General features: G+C 46.8%; 3 protein-coding genes across 3 annotated transcripts in view; all 3 read left to right on the forward strand.

Annotated features, from left to right (window-relative positions):
* Positions 1–9,856, forward strand: part of LOC108096339 (dynein axonemal heavy chain 3) — a 35,724-nt gene extending 25,868 nt beyond the window's left edge. Inside the window, exons 37-52 of the mRNA XM_017197884.2 lie at positions 279–404; positions 742–2,126; positions 2,196–2,343; positions 2,647–2,857; positions 2,915–3,049; positions 3,117–3,289; positions 3,960–4,127; positions 4,553–5,112; positions 5,340–5,514; positions 5,590–5,762; positions 6,060–6,542; positions 6,890–7,069; positions 7,124–7,283; positions 7,350–7,759; positions 8,391–8,601; positions 9,124–9,856. Of these exons, the coding sequence (XP_017053373.1) occupies positions 279–404; positions 742–2,126; positions 2,196–2,343; positions 2,647–2,857; positions 2,915–3,049; positions 3,117–3,289; positions 3,960–4,127; positions 4,553–5,112; positions 5,340–5,514; positions 5,590–5,762; positions 6,060–6,542; positions 6,890–7,069; positions 7,124–7,283; positions 7,350–7,759; positions 8,391–8,601; positions 9,124–9,447 (5,022 nt within the window). The 3' untranslated portion in view covers positions 9,448–9,856. The remainder of the gene's footprint in view (positions 1–278; positions 405–741; positions 2,127–2,195; positions 2,344–2,646; positions 2,858–2,914; positions 3,050–3,116; positions 3,290–3,959; positions 4,128–4,552; positions 5,113–5,339; positions 5,515–5,589; positions 5,763–6,059; positions 6,543–6,889; positions 7,070–7,123; positions 7,284–7,349; positions 7,760–8,390; positions 8,602–9,123) is intronic.
* A 1,168-nt stretch (positions 9,857–11,024) lies between these two features.
* LOC108096147 lies at positions 11,025–12,663 on the forward strand. The gene is given in 3 exon segments (XM_043208171.1): positions 11,025–11,108; positions 11,173–12,360; positions 12,363–12,663. Coding segments are annotated over 3 exon segments (1,302 nt in total). The 5' UTR covers positions 11,025–11,105; the 3' UTR covers positions 12,474–12,663.
* A 544-nt stretch (positions 12,664–13,207) lies between these two features.
* LOC108096170 lies at positions 13,208–15,244 on the forward strand. Its single transcript, XM_017197552.2, has 3 exons — positions 13,208–13,343; positions 14,640–14,723; positions 14,789–15,244. Exons 1-3 carry the CDS (start codon positions 13,298–13,300, stop codon positions 15,067–15,069), a joined length of 411 nt encoding a protein of 136 aa, XP_017053041.1. The 5' UTR covers positions 13,208–13,297; the 3' UTR covers positions 15,070–15,244.
* The last annotated feature ends 2,494 nt before the right edge of the window (positions 15,245–17,738 follow it).

Below are 17,738 nucleotides of genomic sequence, written 5' to 3' on the forward strand. Positions count from 1 at the left end.
TACCTGCATGAGTCCTGAATCCTGAGTCCAGGGACAAGGCCACTTAGGCGAATGCAAAATGCATGTCCCAGGATCCCTCAGCAGAAGGGCTCTCCGGCAACATAAAAATGCATTTGGCCAGCAGCATAGCCCAACTTCCAGCTTCCTACTCACTGCGAAACTACCTTGCCAACTTCTACTTCGACTGCAACTCAAACTGCACTCCGATTTGCATTGCCCAGTTGTGAATTCTCCGTTTTTGTTTCTCCTGTTTTCCCCCCTGCCACCACCGACCACAGGCAACGGATGAGGGCTACGTGGAGGATATCAATGGCATACTTAATACCGGTGATTTGCCCAATCTCTATCAGCTGGAGGACAAGGCAACCATCATGGAGAACATGGCGAATGTGGCTAAGCAATTGGTGAGTGAGAAAATCAGTAGTGAGAGTTGTCACAAAAAAGCAGACATATAATGTTGATTGAATTGGTTTATAAATCACTGGTGTTAAAACTATTATAAACGTTTGGTAACCCCAGAAACTTTCTATAATATAAAATGGTAACAATTTTTGTACAATAAGCATTTGAACATTTTGTTGGTATAAAATGTTTGATTTGGTTATTAAATGTCTAGTTTTGGCATCACTGACAATAGGAAAGGTAACTGCATTTTTGCCAAAAATCAATATGCATCTCCCTTTGCTAAATCGCCTTTCAAACCGAGATGAGTGTTAACTAACCCGAGATGTGTTGCCGTAGGGTAAAGTTCTGGACACGCTGCCCAGTGAGGTTTATGCATTTTACATCGATCGGATTCGAGAGCAACTACACATTGCTTTGGCCTTCTCGCCAATTGGAGACTCCTTCAAGGAGCGTATTCGGGTGTATCCTTCGCTGATCAATTGCTGCACCATCGATTGGTACATGCCTTGGCCGGAGGAAGCCCTGTCCCGCGTTGGAGTTTACTTTGTCAGCTCGATGCACCTGAATCGTCCACATGGAGAGGAGCCACAGGAGCAGGTTCAGGCCAAGGATCCTGCAGATCCCGATCAGGAGGAGGTGCGTCGCGAAACAGTTGACGGGGATCGAGAATTGTCCAAATTAGAACTGGACCTCGTTGACTGCGTCATGTACTTCCATCAATCCGTGGTGGATGCCAGCGAAAAGTGCTACCTAGAATTGAATCGCAGGAATTATGTTACTCCCTCTGCCTATTTGGAGTTACTCAAAGCCTTCCGAACCTTTTACACGCGAAAGCTGGATGAGATTACCAGACTGAGAGATCGTTACACCACCGGTTTGGAGAAACTCGACTTTGCCGCCGGTCAGGTGGGTGAAATGCAAACGAATCTGTACGATTTGCAGCCCAAGCTGAAGGTTCTTTCCGAGGAAACGGATCGCATCATGGTGAACATCGAACGAGAAACGGCGGAGGCTGAGAAAAAGAAGGAAGTGGTGGGTGCGGATGAGGCGGCGGCCAATGAGGCCGCAGCTGCTGCTCAGGCCATCAAGGATGATTGCGAAACGGACTTGGCCGAGGCCATTCCCGCCATGGAGGCGGCCCTGGAAGCCCTCAACACCCTGAAACCAGCGGACATATTCATAGTGAAGTCCATGAAGAACCCACCTTATGGAGTGAAGTTAACCATGGAAGCTGTGTGCGTGATTAGGGGCATCAAGCCAGACCGAAAGCCGGATCCCAGTGGCCACATGGTGGAGGACTACTGGGGTCCCTCGATGCGCATGCTCAGCGACATGAAGTTCCTGGACTCCCTAAAAACCTTCGACAAGGATAACATACCTCCCGCCATCATCAAGAGGATCCGGGAGAAGTACATTGCTGATCGAGATTTTGTGCCGGAGAAGATCAAGGCGGCTTCGATGGCCTGCGAGGGAATCTGCCGATGGGTTCGGGCAATGGACGTGTACGACAAAGTGGCCCGGATTGTGATGCCCAAGAAGGCGGCGTTGGCCGAAGCTGAAGGGGAGCTCTCTCAGCAGATGGAAAAGCTGAACGCCAAGCGGGCCGAACTGCAGGTGATTCTGGACAAACTGCAAAAGCTCAACGACTTCTTTGCGGAAAAGTCGAGGGAAAAGAAGCGACTAGAGGACGAAATCGACAACTGCGAGAAGAAGTTGAACCGGTGAGTCCTGGCTGGGAAACCTCTCACCAATTTTGTCCCTTTTAATCCCTTTCCCCCTTCCATTTGCAGAGCTGAAAAGCTGCTGGGCGGCTTGGGCGGCGAGAAGACGCGATGGTCGGAGGCGGCCAAGAATCTTCACGAATCCATTAGCAACATTGTGGGCGATGTCCTGCTCGCCGGCGGATGCACCGCTTACCTGGGATACTTCACCACGGAGGTGAGTTAACCAGCCTTTTTTCGGTTTCAGCATACGTATGTCCTTGTCCATCCGTGACAGCTAATGGTCGTGTCCACGTCCTCGGTTCTCGGGAAGCTTTTCCATAAAAGGTTTTAATATGCATGAGCACGTGACATTGATTTTTGTCTCCGTGATTTTTCCCGTGCTCCATTCTCTGGGAACTTTTTCAATTTACCCGTGTATAGACGGCTGACAGGACATTTTCCTTGCTCCCCACATGGCTGCTTAAATTAATGTTCATATTTAACATATTTAGCCAACATTTGAACACTTTGTTTCCAGTACCGCGTTAATATCCTGGAGGACTGGAACGCCTTGTGCAAGCGCAAACACATTCCCAGTAGTGAGACCTTTTCGCTGGCCACCACTTTGGGCCATCCAATGACCATTAGGGCTTGGTCTTTGGCCGGTTTGCCAGCGGATAACTTTTCGGTGGAGAACGGCATTATAGTAACCAACTCCAGTCGTTATTCATTGCTCATTGATCCTCAGGGTAAGTGGGTTTTCGTTTAGCTGAAACCTCGTAAATCACAATCCTAATTCGATATAGTGCAAGCTAATAAATGGATCAAAAACATGGAGAAGAACAATAATCTTAAGGTGATCAAACAAAGCGATGCCAATTATATGCAAGTTTTGGAGGTAGCCATAACCTTTGGCCAACCCGTGCTCATTGAGAATGTGGGTGAGTTCTGATTGGGACTCCCTTTAATGCCCACTCCTCATCGTCCTTACCCTTTATCCCAAACTAGGTGAAAAGCTGGACTCGAATTTAACGCCCATCCTGGAGAAGAACATCATCAAACACAAGGGCGGCGTGTTTATCAAGAGCGGCGACCAAATGATAGAATACAATCCCAACTTTCGTCTTTACATAACGACCTGTCTCCGCAATCCGCGTTATCCGCCGGAAGTGATGGTCATGGTAAGTTATGCTCTCCCACAAAAAAAAAGAATAAAAAAAAGGAATTCGGGAATTCGGGATGATGGAAGCTACAGTCTGCAGTCTTCAGTCTACAGTCTGCGCCAATGATGACGTTAGTTGTGTAATAAAACGAGCAACTTAAATTGATATTTGGAGGAGGCGATGCAGCGCAGCCTGCGCTGGAAATATGCAAATTTTCGTTGGCATTGACGAGGATGTGGATGTGGAGGTGGAGGCGGTGGCGGGGGAGCAGAATGGTGATGTACGTGCGAGGTGGCTGCATAACTAGCAGCCAAAGCCCGCCATCGAGGACATCAATCCCTTCGCCTCTCCTGCCGCTGCTCCTTCTCCTCCTGCCCGACGTGTTTATAAAATTTTTCCAGCTTTTCGCTCCTGCTGCCGTTTGCCATCGCTTTTTATGCTGCAACTGTTGTCAGCAGTTTTCCTTTTAACCATCTCTATTTTAGCCACCCAACGCCCACACACCATTTTGGTTCGTTTTTTTTCGTTCATTTCTTTTTTGTGGCACATTGTGTGTTTATTTTGAGTTTTCCTTCCATTTTACGTGCCACTCTCGGTGGCAAAGCCCGGGAAAGTACCACTACCACTGCCACTACCACTACCATCACTGATCCTGGCCTGCCTTCTCCGTTTTGTCTCCTCTGTTTAGGTAACAGTATTAAATTTCATGATAACGGAACAGGGATTACGCGAACAATTGCTGGCGATTGTGGTGGCTCACGAGCGTCCCGATTTGCAAGAGAAGAAGGAACAATTGATTATTGAGTCCGCAAGGAATCGTGATGCATTGTACACCATCGAATCGAAGATATTGGAGGTAAGTCTCTCCGGCTCTTTGGCTCTTCTCGTCCTGCTGACTCTGCTCCTTCGGCTTCTGCTGCTGGTTTTGCTTCCACTGCTGCTGCTGTTGGCATAATAAATGTTTTTATTCCCTCGCATGCTCTTTGAGCGCTCCGGCAGCTTCCATTCCAATCCGTTGGCCATGCTCAGCAGATTCAATTAGAGCCCGGCTAGCAATTTATGCTTTTGTGCCTGGCCAATGACAATTCAATTAACTGGAAGCAGGACGCTCGAATCGCATCTAAAGCTGGGTTTTCCCACTGAAAGCACAGATCATAGCTTGAGCCAGTATAATTTATTAAAATTCTATATTCGAAAGTCATATTAAAATATAAAAAATCAAATAATTTGGTAACTGATTAGATTTTATGTTTATTTCCAAAATCGCAAATCCTTTCCTAGGTTCTCTCCACCTCTGAGGGCAATGTGCTGGAGGACGAAAACGCCATCAACATCCTTTCCTCCAGTAAGATCCTTTCGGAAGACATTCAAGAAAAACAGGTGATTGCGGTGGCCACTGAAATCGAGATCGATGCCGCTCGGCAGCAATATATTCCTGTCTCCAAGCATTCGGCCATCCTGTTCTTCTGCATCAGCGAACTGGCAAATGTGGATCCCATGTACCAGTACTCGTTATCCTGGTTCCTCAATCTCTTCGTAAATACGATCCTAAAAGCTCCGAAGTCCGACCAATTAAGCGAACGTTTGAAAAACCTCAATGACTACTTCACCAAGTCGATATATACGAATGTCTGTCGATCTCTGTTTGAGAAGGACAAGCTGGTCATTTCGCTGGTCATGTGTCTGGGAATCCTGGTTTCCCAGGGTCGAGTGGAGAAGGCTGCACTGCTCTTCTTCCTGACAGGAGGCATTGGATACAAGAGCATTCCGCCGAATCCCTTGACAGCCTGGCTGCCCGATAAATCATGGGCAGTTATTTGCAGAGCCTCGGAACTGGAAGGGTAAGATAGTGGTAACACTTTAAGATATAATAAAATATATAATGTATTTTCATATGTAAGAATGTATTTTAGATGTTGTATAAAAGGGAAGTTTATATAACCAAATCTATAAAAAGTATATAAAACTGTTAAACACAAAATAATTTTACATTCACTACAGTTTTTGTCAGTGCTGACTGATTAATCTTTTTTCAAATTGTTTGGTTAATCCTTTTAAATTCCCTTAGCCTGAAGAACCTGCCGCAGATGATGGAGGCGAACGCGGATGCCTGGCACAACTTCTACGACGCGAGCAATCCCGACCAGCTGCCGCTGCCGGCGCCGCACAACACGGTGAACGACATGTACTTCCTGATCGTCATCAAGGCTCTCCGGCCGGACAAGGTGGTGCCGGCCGTTCGGGTAAGTTGAGCCGCAGTTGGGGAGCCAAAAGCCCCTCGAGCTGGGAGGCACATTTAATATACCCCGTTTTGTCAGTCTTTCATTACGCGCAACCTGGACCGCTCGTTTGTGGAGCCGCCACCCTTCGATTTGGCGGCCTCGTTCGCGGACAGCTCGCCGAAAATTCCGCTGGTGTTCCTGCTCTCGGCCGGATCGGATCCCATGGCCAGTCTCTTCATGTTCGCCAAACAACGCAACATGTACGACAAGTAAGTTAATTAACGGGAGTGCTTCATATTTCCGTGTCCACGGATGGGCAGTGGGCGGTGGGTGGTGGGTGGTGCTTGATGGGTTATGGGTTATGGGAGGTGGTGCCGATGGGGATGCCGCAGGCGGATGAGGAGTTGGTTGCTATGGCTTTCGTGCTGGTGGCTTGTTTTCGATTAAGCGCGACATGTGCGCCTTGTCGATATGCACCCCCAACCCCCCGCATCACCATCCACATCCATTCTCTGCAGTCCGGCGCTTTAAAGAAATTTATGCTAAGCACATCTCGTCCCGAACAGATTGAAAACCATCTCGCTGGGTCAGGGACAAGGACCGCGGGCGGAGAAGATGATTACCGAGGCGGCGCGGCACGGCCAGTGGGTGGTGCTGCAGAACTGCCACGTGGCCATCAGCTGGATGGGCGACCTGGAGAGGATCTGCAACGACACCACCCTGACGGACGGCGCCAACCACGACTACCGCCTGTGGTGCACCTCGTATCCCAGCGCCGTCTTTCCCGTCTCCGTGCTGCAGAACTCCGTGAAGATGACGAACGAACCGCCCAAAGGACTGAGGGCCAACATGCACCGCTCCTTCACCTCGGATCCGCTGATGCGGGACAAGTTCTTCACCAACGCGTTCCTCTTCTCGGACAGCGCCAACAAGTGCTGGCTGCGAGGAGTCTTCGCCCTGGTCTTCTTCCATGCCGTTGTGCAGGAGCGGAGGGAGTTCGGACCCCTGGGATGGAACATCCCCTACGAGTTCAACGAGTCAGACTTGAAGTAAGAAAATATTTAATTTAAATGTGTATTTTAAATATGTTCTTAAAAGATTTTTCAAAGATTTGTAGGCAAAAACTGGTTTAATCTTGTTTTCGTTTTTTCTCGCTTATATTTAAGTCAGAGTTCACATTTAATTGATCCATTTTATAATTTATTTTATTAGTTAGAAAAACGTAATTTGGTAAAGTGTAAGCTGAATACTAATAGCTACTCAAATGAGACTGGTATCTGACTCAAACAAACTTGTTTATAAAACACTTAAAGATAAAACTGGTTGATGCGACTATGATGTTTTCTAGACAAAAAACATTTACTTCTCACTAAACAAACAATTTTTTTCTTTGTAGAATTTCCCTTTTGCAGTTGAAGATGTTTATTAACCAAAGTCAGAGTATTCCCTTCCGTGGACATGTTTATTTGACTGGAGAGTGTAACTATGGCGGTCGAGTCACTGACGACAAGGATCGTCGTCTGATTTTATCACTGCTGAACATGATATACAATCCAAATACCATCGAAGTGGATAAGTGCGTTAAGCTCGTAAGATTACAAAACAGTTTTTAATCTTTTATATTTCTTAGTTATAATCTCTCTCAATCTGGAAACTATTTGGTGCCCTTGAGCCCAACGCGTTTGAACTCTATAGAGTACGTTTCCAGTTTCCCACTGAGTCCACATCCCGAGGTTTATGGATTGCACGAAAATGCTGACATCAATCGCAATGTCAAGGAAACCAATGCGGTAATTTCTGAGATAATATTCCTCCTAAAATATTATTATTTATAATTATTTTTAAACCCTTTCCAGCTTATTAGTGGCGTTCTGCTGACGCAGACCGACCTGATGGCCTCGGTGAAGGCCAGTTCCTCGGGAGGAGCAAAGGAGGACCCGGCAATTGCCATTTGCAAGCAGGTGCTGAGCCAACTGCCCGAGGAGTTCGACATCGATGAGGTGTCGAAGACGTATCCCGTGATCTACACCAATTCGATGAACACCGTGCTGCGTCAGGAGCTGATTCGCTTCAACCGGCTGCTCTCGTACATCCGCAAGAGCCTGGTCAACGTGGGCAAGGCGGTGGTGGGCCAAATCGCCATGATACCCGAGCTGGAGCGAACACACGCCTCGATGGTCATTGGCAAGCTGCCGGCGGACTGGCTGAAGAAAAGCTATCCGTCGCTTAAGCCATTGGGCAGCTACGTGAGCGACCTTTTGGCCCGGTGAGTTCAGATTCAGCTGCCCAGTCTTTTGATGCAGTCATGTTTCGTACACTTAAAGGTATTTCCAATATGCAACTTTGATTGAATTTCTGCTACAATATTTATTTTAAATCTAAAAATTTGATGCATATTTATATATACTCTTATATATTTAGAATACTTTGCGTAAATATTTCTTTTATAAGGAGTAATTTTTTTCAACCGAATATTTATTGCAAGCTAGAAAGACCTTTTTTCAAGTGTACTAGTAGCAATCCTAGACATTCGGACGGCCATCAATGGCATTGTATTGAGCTGAGTTGCCTGTTATGCGCCGCGTGCTCCCAGCTCAGAGTTCTTTTCGTTCGTTTCGTTCTTTGCCTCAATTGTGCAAATATAATAAATGTATACGGCACACACATCCGATGCTCTTCCTCCTGCGGTTGCCACTGCCACTGCCATTCATGGCAAAAATCTTATTTGCTTTTGACATCAAAGGACGACGCTGTTTGTGTGTGCTCCTGCTCCTCTTCCTGCCAAATGCTTTGTGTGACCTCCATCCCCGGCTTGCCATTCGCCCATTCCCATTGTTGTCGCATGTTTAATATTTATTAATAAATTGAAAAATAAGATAACTCGTTGCCATTCGCAGGCTGGCCTTCTTCCAGGATTGGATAGACCACGGCGAACCGATGGTCTACTGGATATCGGGCTTCTACTTCACGCAGTCCTTTATAACCGGAGTGCTCCAGAATTACTCCCGCAAGAATCGCTTCCAAATCGACATGATCTTGATCGAGTTCGCGGTGACCAAGTTCGAGACGCAGGTCCCTGGAAATCCCGACTTGGGCGCATACATCCGGGTAAGTCTATTAGCCAACTTGTTATTATGCGGACAAAACACGAGCAGCCTCGGCTAAACGAGTTTTTAATTTAAATCGTTCCCACACACGCAACAGGAACAAAAAGAGGTCAATGATGAGACCAAGTTTATCCAAGTAAGACTATTTATAAAACACAAGTTTCCTGCACTGCCTGCTAATTACCATAGACAGTAGCAATAAACAATTTGTTTCGTTAAAATATAACCCACTTTCTCAGTTGCATTTCATTAATGAGATGGTTTAACTAGAAGCAAAAAGCATTAACAAGGTTTTTAAATTAGCTGTTGATTAAAAGTGTCATAATTTAAATAATTTATTACTCTCATTGGCACTCACCAAATCGTTATTACTTTAATTTGCACTTAAAATTTAATTACTTAGCTTGGCAATTATTTTTTTTAACATTCTTCGAATTTTTATAGTATCATTACAAATTCAACGGATATTATTTTAGATAAATAGTGTTATTTATTTCTTACTAATTGCTTATACTTCATTTAGGGCATTTTTATTGAGGGCGCTCGCTGGAATCGCAAGACCAAGGAGGTGGACGAGTCCTTCTCCAAGATCCTGTTCGATACCCTGCCGGTAATTTACCTGCGTCCCGTGCTGAAGGCTCTGGAGGATTTGCCGCGGAACACTGGCGGCGCGGAACCTGAGACCGTCTACGACTGCCCCGTTTACAAGACGAGCGAGCGGAGAGGCGTCCTCTCCACCACCGGACACTCGACCAATTTCGTGATGTACCTGCAGCTGAGGTGCTCCCGGAAGCCGATGCACTGGATTAACCGGGGCACGGCCTGCCTGTGCCAACTGGACGACTGAGGGGCACTGGGACTTGGAGGGGGAGTGACCGAGGGCCAGGTGGCGATCCAGAAACTGTGCCCATTTGTGTTCTTTTTTTTTGGCGGCACAAAGGGCCGCCTGTCGTCCCATCTATATGCAGATATATATTTTGATTTTGTTCCGTTTGATTCCCCATCCCAGAAGCCCCAGGAGCGCAATGTCTTGTTTGTTTTTTGGGCCCCCGCTCTCCGCATTCACCGGTCGGATCTGGGCCGCCGGCCATGTGGCAAGATTGAGGGGGCATTCGAGGGGGCAGTGGCATTTTGATGATGATGATGCTGATTGCCAGATACAAATTAAATATGCACAGTACTATACAGCCAGGCTGGATATATATTTTTTATGTGCGCCATTTACAAATGAATAAACGAAAGAATAAAGCCCCCAACGCTCTGTGTGAATATATTTGGAATTGAGCCCGTGTTTTTTACCCCGCGTGGCGCTGACCAGGAAATAAAGTTAATGAAAGAAAGATTTCGGTGTTTCGTGCGCAGTTTAAATCCGAATTACAAGACCGTACGTTCGTACACTTACACAGCATCTGTGGTCAACAGGATGTAATACACGATGAGCTAACGTTAACCAATTGAACACAATGGGAATTATAAAAAGCACATTCCGTTCTATTCTTATAACCCATCTACATATCGAACAAGCCACTCGGCGTTCGAGAGGTGCTCCATCATCCGTTCCCATCGCCAGAATCGATTCCTCCGAGCATCGAGCGCTTTGTGTGGGGGGAGATTGCCAAGCCATTTTGGCTTATCCGTGAGATTTATGGCCTGCCCGCCGCTCAATTGGAGCATCCACGCCATTTAAACTTAAAATTATAATGCCGAAAGATGGAAAAGTCGAGGCGATCTCTTAAATCATGCCGCTATTAATAGCCGACTAATGGAGCGTGGCGAGCGAAAACCCAAAATAGCAACACTCGACTCGAGTCTCAAGTCCATCAAGCGCGTATCGCATCAATCGAGATGGCGTATAAACTTTCAACCGATCTTGGCCTTAAGCTAAGCAACTCGAGAGCCTCCAAAAATACATTGGCCAAAGTTCCATCGGCGGTCCGGCGGCGACTTCCGCTTGCAATTACCAATGGCTATGGATTGTCACACATGTATCCGATCCATTCAGTTCAGATCGATACCCAATATCCAGTTCTATATGGCGAATAGTGAATACCGATGCAAATAGTCGAGACAATCGAAGAGCCCTCGACCATTGTTCCATCTGCCTACGAATCGGACGAATCGCTGGCTTTGTTTACTTTCGTTTTGTCTTCTGGCAGCTGGCCGCGCTAATCATCTTATATGGCCGGCCAGCCGGGGTTCAATTGGTGCTTGAGACACTTTTTGACAATAGCAACTAGCAATAGAAGAAGCCACCAGCACCACAACTAGCACCACCAAAGACTAGCACCACCGATCGATGCGGTAGTCCGCCGCTCGTTAACCGGTTTCCCCGGCGATCATCGTAGCTCATCTCAGCGCGGCTCATCTGATCGCAAAGTGAATGGACATCGGCCAGCCGAGAACTTTTCGCGCAGCTCGTGTATAAATAGTGTCGTTGGGTCTGGTTTGGAAACAGAATCAACTTTGGATTAATCTAGCAGACATCGTCTTGGATCTTCTGGAAAAATGGTTAGTTCTCCGGCAGCCATCCTGCAACCAGGACTAATCGTCTACCATCTTCTTCCTCTCGTAGAAATTCTTCGTCATTGCCTTTGCTGTGATCGCAGCTGCCTCGGCGGCTTCGATTGCCACGGATTACCTGCCGCCGGTGGACAACAACCTGGAGGCCGCCTCCGACATTGTCGAGCTGCCCGCCGAGCAGGGCGTTCTCGCCGACGATGGATACCGCTACAAGACCGTGCGCCGCCTGAAGCTGCGCCACCGCCGCGATGTCTCCGAGCTCTCCTCCGAGTACCTGCCCCCAGTTCAGGAGGCTGCCTCCGAGGCCGTCGCCGTGGAGACTCCCCTGGCCGATGATGGCTACCGTTACAAGACCGTCCGCCGAGTGATCCGTCGTCGTCGTGACGTCTCCGAGCTTTCCCCTGAGTACTTGCCCCCTGTGGAGGAGGCCGCTTCCGAGGCTATCGCTGTGGAGACTCCCCTGGCTGATGATGGATACCGTTACAAGACCGTGCGTCGCCTCAAGCTGCGCCACCGTCGTGATGTCTCTGAGCTTTCCCCGGAATACCTGCCCCCTGTTGAGGAAGCTGCCTCCGAGGCCGTCGCTGTGGAGACTCCTCTTGCTGATGATGGCTACCGCTACAAGACCGTGCGCCGTGTGATCCGTCGTCGTCGTGATGTTTCCGAGCTGTCCCCCGAGTACCTGCCCCCCGTTGAGGAAGCCGCCTCCGAGGCCGTTGCCATCGAGACTCCCTTGGCCGATGATGGATACCGCTACAAGACCGTGCGCCGAGTGATCCGTCGTCGTCGTGACGTCAACGAGCTGCCCTCCGCCGAATACCTGCCCCCAGTTCAGGAGGCTGCCTCCGAGGCCGTGGCTGTGGAGACCCCTCTTGCCGATGATGGATACCGCTACAAGACCGTGCGTCGCCTGAAGCTGCGCCACCGCCGCGACGTCTCTGAGCTGTCCCCCGAGTACCTGCCCCCCGTTGAGGAAGCCGCTTCCGAGGCTGTTGCCGTCGAAACCCCTCTGGCCGATGATGGCTACCGTTACAAGACCGTCCGCCGAGTGATCCGCCGCCGTCGCGATGTTTCCGAGCTGTCGCCCGAGTACCTGCCCCCTGTGGAGGAGGCCGCTTCCGAGGCCATCGCCGTGGAGACTCCCCTAGCTGATGACGGATACCGCTACAAGACCGTGCGTCGCCTCAAGCTGCGCCACCGCCGCGATGTCTCCGAGCTGTCCCCCGAGTACCTGCCCCCGTGGAGGAGGCCGCCGCCTCCGCCATCATCGATGTGCCCGCCGAGCAGACCGTGCTGGCCAACGACGGATACCGCTACAAGACCGTCCGCCGCCTGAAGCTCCGTCGCCACTAAGCCGCCGATTGCACTGATTCCCACCGCAGCGTTTGAGATTGTCGAGGATGCTTTTCCAGAAGAAGTCCTGCCGTCGAGAGTCTCACGATGAAACTAACCATAAGTCGAGCGTATTAGTCAATTTGAATCCCCTATGAAAAACCCGAGTACAAACCCCGAAATAACCATAATAAACATTTTTAAAACAAAACTTGAAAACTCTTCTCCTTTTCATGAAAAATATTTGCCTCAAGAATAAGTTCTCATGTTTCTTGAATATATTTATAATCTATAAAAAGGTTACCCAAACCATGCTTAACTGAAAACATATTCAAGAACCAGAAATGTTTCCCAAGGCACAAAAGAACTTAAAGATTTGTCAACTAGTTAAACAGCCGTTTTCGTTTGGATCAAAAGTGAATGGATTTGATTAAGAAAAGAATAGCAAAGCATAAACGAACCCGTATTGATTTTGTTGAAAAACAATGAACAACCTAGCTTTTCATAAGAATGAACAATATTTATTCAAAATCGAACTCATTAAATGGTTAAAATGATTTTTTTAGGTTCCGGAAACCCATTTAACTTATTGAAGGTGTATATTAATCACAGTTTTTTTGCAGTGTTGCTGACCTCAGATTGTATATACCTTAAGAAGAGTGTCCTCTAATCTTATCTGCAACAGATAAGGTTCGCAGCGATAAGATACTGGCACCTGCCGTTGAATGCAATCACACACAGGTTTTTAGTTCCACTTTGGAGTTGACGACGTGCGCGTTACAAACTTGGCTAACAGCTAAAAGCGAACAGAAGTTTTTCAAAACGAACCAACGAAAAAGACGGAAATGAAGTTGGCTAAGAAGTGCTCCACCTATCTGCTGATATGCCTGGGTAAAGTTCTGCATACTCGTTTGAATCTGTACAGTTTTGAGTGCCAACCAGAGATACGCAGAGTATCTGCAAGATACTTTTCGTGTGTGTGTTGTCGGTTTATTGTGTACCTGTGAAACCAAGCTGCATTATAATGTGCAGAGGTGTGGGATTTTAATGACCCAACTTCTGCAATTGGAGAGTTTAACGATGAGTAACTGGGCCAAGAGTGCGTCATACAATCGCCCACAAGAAAACTCTACAAAAATGTGTGTGCTTATCAGTGCGATTCAGATAAGCACTGTTTACTCATTGTTGCCCCATCACTCGGAGTGTTTATTTCAGGGCGTGGTACATTAGTAAGCCAAGAGAAAATCAAAATTTTCAAGCAATTAAAGATTTCCCCCAACTTAAATAGCTGACTTAGATAATTATAAATAAATCAAAAAACAATCTCGTCGGTTTCATAAAACTTTGATTAGGCCAAAAGAACAATGGCCCAAATCCGGAAGTAGCATAAGCTCGGTAATTATTTCGCATATAAATTATGAAATATGCCAGGCAAAAAATGGATGAAAACAATTAATTTTGGTTAGTGGCTGGCCAACGAAACTCGGTCGCATTTTTAGCCACATCCATTTGGCGCGTTGGTTTTTGTCAAAGCCCGTCTCCATGAATCACCGCCTAATCGAATCGGAGGGAAATCAAAATCAATACTGCGTTTTCCATATCGACAACTAAATCCGTTTAATATTTCATGCGCAAAATATGCCGAATGAGTTGAACCAAAACAAACAGATGAATACACACAGAAAATATTAATTAAAAATACATTTTGATCATTCTACGTGAAATCGAATCTGACATCCGCAATGGAACAATGGGGAAGAAAACGCCAGCTCGCATTTATCATCAAGAGTTGGCGCGCGCGCGCGATTTTGGCCAAATCAGAATCAGTGTTTTTTTTTTTTTTTTTTGTTGATTTTGACTTGGCTTCGTTCCTAAGCATTTTCTCAATAATTAATTGTTAATATCTTAACAAGTCTTCGCGCAGCTGAAGATCTATATGATGAATGGTCCGGCTGTTGTTTCAATGAGCTCCGTTCCGAGCGGTTTGGCTCGCTTTATGGCTTGGGGTTGATGGATGCTTCAAAGCCAATGCCGCAATCGCAGCGGGCCACCTTCGACCACACGCGGCGAGTTCGTTAAATACATATATGTTTTGCGTCTCGGACAAATCACTCCCAACATGCTCGAGTGCCCCCTGTCTAATAAATATATATTTTTTATGTTTTTTTTTTCGATTTTTATTCGCAGTTCTGCTGGCCTGCTGCCTGCAGGAATCGGAGGCCACGCGGCGCGTGAACCGCGGTCGTCGCACCCTCACTCGCAGATACTTCAGTAAGTGGTGGCGTATACGTGATATATTCCCTAGGGTATTACTCATCCGCCTCGTTTCCTTGCAGCTGGCTTGGCCATTCCCGGCTGGGCACTGGTCGTCTGCATCGCCTTGGCTGAGCTCCTGATTGGCGGAGCCCTCTACTTCATCCTGAAGAAGGTGATCCTGGATCAGGAGCCCGATGAGACGGCGGCCACTTCCTACACTCCTGCGAAGACCCACGACCCCACGGCCACAACTTATCCTGCGGCTCAAACACATGAGCCGGCAAGCACTTACACTCCCGCCCAAACTCATGAGACGGCCAATGTGACTCCCACGCCCACACACGCCACTGCAATTGTTTGAGGAGGAGCGTTTTAGCCGGAAGTGACCACCTCTAGTTCACAGCCCAGTTCAAATTCCCCTTAAAACTAGCTCTATTGCCATTTGATTAATTCACACTTAAGACATGTAATTCGAGCGCCCTTTGTTTGCCTTCATTTTCGAATAAAATCATTTGCCACTAATCCGGCGCCAACTAGCTCACACTCACACGGTTAAATGGTCTTAAAACGACCGATTCGATGGCTTTAAGCATTTTATTGCACCGGCTATGCGGCTCAATATCCGCCCATCTTCGATCCAGTTTGTCTACTGATTGTCTGCATCACACGCGACTCTAATTAAATTAAACTGGTTTTGGTGCTTAGAGTTTTCTGTAGTCTACGCTAGAGATAATAATAGAAAATAGTGGGCAAATACAAAATATTTGTAGTATAATTTTAGGGTCAGATGACAAATCATGACAGCTTTTTTCAAGCTAAATAATTTTATTCTTTTTTCCGATTTTAATTTACTTGTAAAGAATTTATTAAGCTCCATTGCAATACTCGAAGTATTCCAAAATTTCTGTACTCCCAGGAATGCATTTGATTACCCCGATCTTAACTAAAACTCCAGATTCGGAAATATAACATAGCTGTCCTCGATTGGAATGGCTATATCTGGGCTATATATCTGACTGATTTCGCTGCCATTTGGAATGCGACGTCCACTTGATGCCGGTTCCTCGCTTTGCCGCTGACAAATCGAAATTTATTATCAACGCAATTGAAAAATCCCCAGCGCACCACTTGAGCTGGATCTCTAAGCTGCAACACAGAGGAGATTCCGGGGAATCCCGGCCAAGTCAAGGGCCCGGCAGCCAAGTAGCTGTAAATGCCAACAATTGGCGCAACCAAAAGCTTTTCCAAAGCAACGCGCCGGGGGGGAGGGGGCGGTAACCAAAGCGGATTCCTAAATTGACACAAAACAGACAAAAAGCGAATCGCTTAGGCGCAGCCACCCGCAACCGAGTAGCCACCATCTCCATGCCCCAAGCCCCAAGCCCCGCATCCCCACATTTCGATCCCCAAACTCAGTCACGAGGCAGCCAAAAATTGTGCAACTGGAGCGAAGCTAGAATGCAGCACTTGGAAAAATACCTGTTTAATTTAAAGTCCATTCGAAAACTTGTTTAATGTCTCTGAACCTCTTCAATGACATAAAAAGTGTTGATCGGGTTTGATTTCAGTTAAGAAATATAAAGATCTATGAAAATTAGAAGCACACATTGATGACATTAAACGAGATATTTATTTAATAATTTAGAAATGTTATTTTAAGGTTCTAAAACATCATGTTTTTACCCGTATTTTCTGTGAATATTTTTGCGAGTGAAAAGAGTACTTCGCTGCGCTAGATACTTGGGCTTTCGCAGAAAAGCCACACGAATAGTCCTGTATGCAGACTATGCCCCCGAAAGGACTTTCGCCCCGAACGGGAATGCAAACAGTGTGCATACGGCCAGCGAGCGGCACTCCTGCAATTGTTATGGGTCAGCTGGAGCCAAAGGCAGGAGCCTCTGGTCGGAGGTCCTTCGACGAGCAGGAATCCCGGCGATGGCACTTCTCTGGGCACTTGGCCGGGTTTATGCGAGTGTTTGTGGGGTGTTAAAGTTTATCAACATATCGTCAACGTTGTTGTGCTCTTGTCTGACAACAGTGGCTCATATTTATTTATGGCTCAGCTGCCACTCATACCACAAACGTACCTCCACATGACCCAAACTGGCCGCAACTCGGATGGAGAAGCACTTGCGGTCGGACTTTTGGACGCAATCCTGACAGTTTGGCAGCAGCAGCTTCGCAGTGTTATCGGTTTTTTTTTCTGCCTTTGGTGCTCCCTGTACAGCTCCGCTTTTCTGGGATTTAGACATGTACGCTCGTTGTAAACAACAACATTAACAAGGGTTTGCCAGGACACACTCATAAGCATTCATTGGAAATCCTTTTCGATTTATTTGCGTATTCAAACGGAAACATTTAAAGTGATTGCGGATGCAAATTTCCCATCCAAGTAGGCAGCTCGAAATCGCTCTGATGTACAGCCATCCCATTCGACCCCGGGAAGCTTTTCCTTTCTTTCGGTTCTCTGCTTTCCCTGCTTTCTTTCATTGTGTGAGTGCATGTGTGTGTGTGGATTTTCAAGATCCGAGCGCGTGCCTGGCAACATTTGCGGTTTTTGCGCAAACTTCACACATTTTCTTATGTGGGGCCTGCTTCGCCTTACCTTTTTATTGTTGCCAGCGCCATGAGAATTTCAATTTTCACACAGGTGCGCTTGTGTTTGTTGAAAAAATAAATATCAATCATACGCCCCAGTGGCCTCTGTGAGTTTTGGCCCCCCACTAACCACTTTTATGAGTTCTGTTTAATTTGATATGGATATTTGCTTAAGCAATTAGTCGAACACTCTCCAGACTTTTAACTTGAGCTCGGTAATATTTTAGTTTTCGAGTTTGGTACTCTCTGCAACTCGGGCAGCTGATATTATTTTTGCGGGCTTAAATTTTCATCGGTAATAATTCTAACTGAATAAAGTAAGGCTCATAGAAACCGTTCTTATAAAAAATTCTTATTGTAAGGAAAAAAGTAGTTTTGTTGCATAAAAAAAGTAGTTTTGCATTAAGTTACGCCCAAAGAGTGTAATTTAAG

The sequence above is a fragment of the Drosophila ficusphila genome, unplaced genomic scaffold, assembly GCF_018152265.1.
Source record: "Drosophila ficusphila isolate 14025-0441.05 unplaced genomic scaffold, ASM1815226v1 contig_106, whole genome shotgun sequence".
Classification (NCBI taxonomy): domain Eukaryota; kingdom Metazoa; phylum Arthropoda; class Insecta; order Diptera; family Drosophilidae; genus Drosophila; species Drosophila ficusphila.